This window comes from Olea europaea, chromosome 2 (assembly GCF_002742605.1).
Source record: "Olea europaea var. sylvestris chromosome 2, O_europaea_v1, whole genome shotgun sequence".
Taxonomy (NCBI): Eukaryota; Viridiplantae; Streptophyta; class Magnoliopsida; order Lamiales; family Oleaceae; genus Olea; species Olea europaea.
Genome location: NC_036238.1, coordinates 905,116 through 909,558, shown reverse-complemented (window position 1 = coordinate 909,558; position 4,443 = coordinate 905,116). Strand labels below are relative to the sequence as shown.

At 33.4% G+C, this 4,443-nt stretch overlaps 1 protein-coding gene across 1 annotated transcript in view; it reads right to left on the bottom strand.

Moving 5' to 3' along the window:
• LOC111370808 overlaps nucleotides 1–2,489 on the bottom strand; it is a 14,319-nt gene extending 11,830 nt beyond the window's left edge. Inside the window, exons 1-3 of the mRNA XM_022992685.1 lie at nucleotides 2,441–2,489; nucleotides 481–813; nucleotides 23–283 (exon numbers count right to left, since the gene is read on the bottom strand). Of these exons, the coding sequence (XP_022848453.1) occupies nucleotides 23–283; nucleotides 481–813; nucleotides 2,441–2,459 (613 nt within the window). The 5' untranslated portion in view covers nucleotides 2,460–2,489. The remainder of the gene's footprint in view (nucleotides 1–22; nucleotides 284–480; nucleotides 814–2,440) is intronic.
• Between the last annotated feature and the right edge of the window lie 1,954 nt (nucleotides 2,490–4,443).

The window sequence follows — 4,443 nt, the reverse complement described above, 5'->3', positions numbered from 1 at the left end:
TCCTCGGCCAGTTCTGTTGCACCACAGATTGCAGCAAAAGATAAGGCCGTAGTTCCATGTTCATTTTTCAGTTCTAACTCTTTTGGGCCCATCAAATTTATAAGTTTTTTCGCAATTTCAGTCTGTCTAGATAAAGTTGCCATGTGCAGAGCTGTCTCTTTGTGTGATGAAATACTTTCAGTAAATGGCAGTGTCTTCTCCTGAAAGAAACCTTCTATAGCATGCCAATTGCCTTTTTTAATTGCCTTGTATAGGGGCTCATATTCAAGGTACTCACTCAACCCTACAAACAATGAAGTCAGCCTGAATGTGAGGGAGTTGTGTAAACTACAGAGTTTACTAAATAAGAGGGAAGATTGGCTCCACCACATTGTTCTTTGCTCATTTTTAATGATTGAGAACCTATAGTGCAATTTCACATTTCTTATAACACGATAAAATTTTAGACGGCCTAGTTCATCACAAAGATTGAGGAATTACCATTATCGTCGACTCGAGTTTCTTTGTCGTGATCTCCTTTTTCTACCAACTGAGTCCATACGTAGTCAGCATTAATGTCGGCATTTATAAACTTCGAATATATTGCTTGTCCACATGAAAGTTGAATTGCATGCAAAGCCAAAGCATTCTTTTTCTTCCATTTTTCATGCTCTTGTATATTTGTCTTATCTGGTTCAATCTCCTGAGCAGAGACAACACCCCAAAGCCCATTCCCAACCAAATAATTTGCCAAGCAATTTTTCCAGCTTATAAAGTTATCCTCAGTTAGCTTCTCTGGCACAATTCCGAGACCCGCTAGATTATGCCTTTTATCTGTACGCCAATCAAAATGAAAGTTCAGTGATAAACTTAAAAAAGAATTGATGACTAAATGAAACAGTGCTGTAAGTTAGGTGACAAACTATGCTTTCAAATTGTTCGATAAAGTTGAAGTGTCTGACATTGTAAAGGGACCACAAAAAGCAATATATTCTTGATTACTTTACGAGTTTATTCAAAGCACAATATCGAAAATGTTAATTGAACTAGAAATTCAATAATGGAGCTCGAGATGAAAAGGAAAATTGAGAAAAAAAAAAACTATAAACACACCAAATCATGCAAAGTAAATTAAAATCATCTTACTTGACTTTAATTTTGTCATCTTCTCTCACTGGGATAACACTTGTAAGTATGCTATGATCATCAAGAAGGGCTTACTCTTTATAGATGTAATTCACTCTATGCTTAAGTAAGGTACATTTTTTATTTATTTACTTTTACTTTTTATCTTCTTTCCTTTTCTTTATTCTTCTTTGTTGTCCACAGAATGTTAGGTTTAATGCCTCAAAATTAGGTTGAAATCTTGGAAGATCACGTTTGGCTTGAATTTGGAAAGAAATCAAATTACATCAAAAAAATTTTCCTTTTATGCGGTTTAACCTGATTCTAGTATATTTTCTTACCTTTTAGGATTCCATTAGGTTTATGGACGTGGCCTATAAATTAGAGACTCCTTTGTCAGTTTAAGATGAAGCATTATTACTGTCCTGTATTATTCTCTCCATATTGTCGGGTTAAATAAAATTCATCGTTCCTCTGCTTAATTTCTTTTTTGTACTTTACTTTAATCTTGTTTTCATGGTGTGATCTTGAATATTTCATTATTGTCATTAAATCTCAATCTTGCATCACCTTTGAGACTCAACACAGAATTGGTGTATTCCAAAAGAAATTACTCTCAACCTCTTAGAGGGCCAACAATGTGCTTCATATTGTTGTCCACAGAACTGGTGTATTCCAAAAAAATTATTCTTAACTTCTTGGATGGCCAACAATGTGCTTCACATAGTTGTCCACAGAACTGGTGTATTATTCTTTTTTGCTGTCTACATAATTGGTGTATTCGAAAGAAATTATTCTTAGCTTCTTGGAGGGACAACAATGTGCTACACTCAATGTTGTCCATAGAACTGGTCCACAGAATTGGTGTATTATTCTTCTTTGCTGTCCACAGAACTGGTGTATTCCAAAAGAAATTATTCTCGACTTCTTGAAGGGCCAACAATGTGCTTCACATTGTTGTCCACAAAACTGATGTATTCCAAAAGAAATTATTCTCAACTTCTTATAAAGTTATCCTCAGTTAGCTTCTCCGACACAATTCCAGACCCGCTAGATTATGACTTCTATCTGTTCGCCAATCAAAATGAAAGTTCAGTGATAAACTTTAAAAGAATTGATGACTAGGTGAAACAGCTATAAGTTGGGTAACAAACAGTGCTTTCAAATTGTTCAAGAAAGTTGAAGTGCCCAACATTGTAAAGGGACCACAAAAAGTAATATATTCTTGATTACTTCACGAATTTATTCAAAGCACAATATTGAGAATGTTAATGGAACTAGAAATTTAATAATAGAGCTCAACCAAATCATGCAAAGTAAATTAAAATCATCTTACTTGACTTTAATTTTGTCATCTTCTCTCACTGCGATAACACTTGTAAGTATGCTATGATCATCAAGAAGGGCAATCAATCTTTATAGATGTAATTCACTCTATGCTTAAGTAAGGTACATTTTTTATTTATCTGCTGTCCACAGAACCGGTGTATTCCAAAAGAAATTACTCTCAACTTCTTGGAGGAACTGGTGTATTCCAAAGAAATTATTCTTAACTTTTTGGAGGGCCAACAATGTGCTTCACATTGTTATCCACAGAACTGGTGTATTATTCTTCTTTGTTGTCCACATAACTGGTGTATTCGAAAGAAATTATTCTTAACTTCTTGGAGGGCCAACAATGTGCTTCACTCAATGTTGTCCACAGAATGGTGTATTATTCATCTTTGCTGTCCACAAAACTGGTGTATTCCAAAAGAAATTATTCTCAACTTCTTGGGGGGCCAACAATGTGCTTCACATTGTTGTCCACAGAACTAGTGTATTCCTAAAGAAATTATTCTCAACTTCTTATAAAGTTATCCTCAGTTAGCTTCTCCGGCACAATTCTAGAGCCGCTAGATTATGTCATCTATCTGTTCGCCTATCAAAATGAAAGTTCAATGATAAACTTTAAAAGAATTGATGACTAAATGAAACAGTGTTGTAAGTTGGGTGACAAACAGTGCTTTCAAATTGTTCGAGAAAGTTGAAGTGCTCGGCATTGTAAAGGGACCTCAAAAAGTAATATATTCTTGATTACTCCACGAGTTTATTCAAAGCACAATATCGATAATGTTAATTGAACTGGCAATTCAATAATAGAGCTCGTTAAAAAAAGGAAACTTGAGAAAAAAAAAAACTATAAACACAACAAATCAAGCAAAGTAAATTAAAATCATCTTACTTGAGTCTAATTATGTCATCTTCTCTCACTGGGATATCACTTGTAAGTATGCTTTGATCATCAAGAAGGGCATTCAGTCTTTATAGATGCATAATATAGAATTACTCTATGCTTAAGTAAGGTACATTTTTTATTTATTTATTTACTTTTACTTTTTGTCTTCTTTCCTTTTTTTTAATCTTCTTTGCTGTCCACAGAACTGGAGTATTTCAAAGAAATTATTCTCAACTTCTTGTAGGGCTAACAATGTGCTTTACATTGTGCAGACAAACAAAATTTACCCAAAAAAGGAAAAAGAAAAAAAATTAGTTCCTAATTGAAATGTTTTCAGTTTTTCCATTTTTTTTCCTTTAGTTAAATTAGCCATGACAAAGTAAAAGTATTTATTTACTGAAATAAAAATAAAATACCAATTTAGGCGGAAAACATTTATCCTAACTTTGGGATATTGTTTTTCTGATGGGTAAAATCTCTCATCTTTTAATACACAAATAATATTCAAAATATAACGGATTATGCTACACTTTTTATTATATTTTGTGAGGTGTTCTAGTAAAATAGGAAAATTTATACAACAGAGCAGCCTAGAGAGTTTGTGTAATTTACTCAAATAAAATGTTTTTTTCATAGATAGGAAACATTTTATTTAGAGCAAATTACATAAGTGGGTCATCTTTAAATGGGTTAGATGCTTATACGGCCCACGGTCTACCATAGTCTACAGTAGCCATTTAGCTTAAATTTCACAAGATAATAGTTGGCCTACTTTAATTGGGCCTAGTCGTGGTGGCCCAAGTGTTAAGCAGCAAAATCTGGCTCTTTTTATTGGGGGATAGTTGGCCTAGTGAGTCTAATTGAAAGAAGAAATTTCACACGATCTTTTTATTGACGAGCTAAAATTTTGTTATGAATATAACAAGTTTCCATTATAATTTGAATAAAATACAATTTCCATTACCTAAGAGGGTATGAAGCTTGTAGATCAAGGAAAGAACAATTATTGGATGAGATCTAATTTGGAAGTTCGCGAATCAATCAACATCAAGCAAGAAGATCAACAAATTAATTGCTTGAAATAGTCGTAACTTCTAGACACTTCTGTGGCGATTAATTAG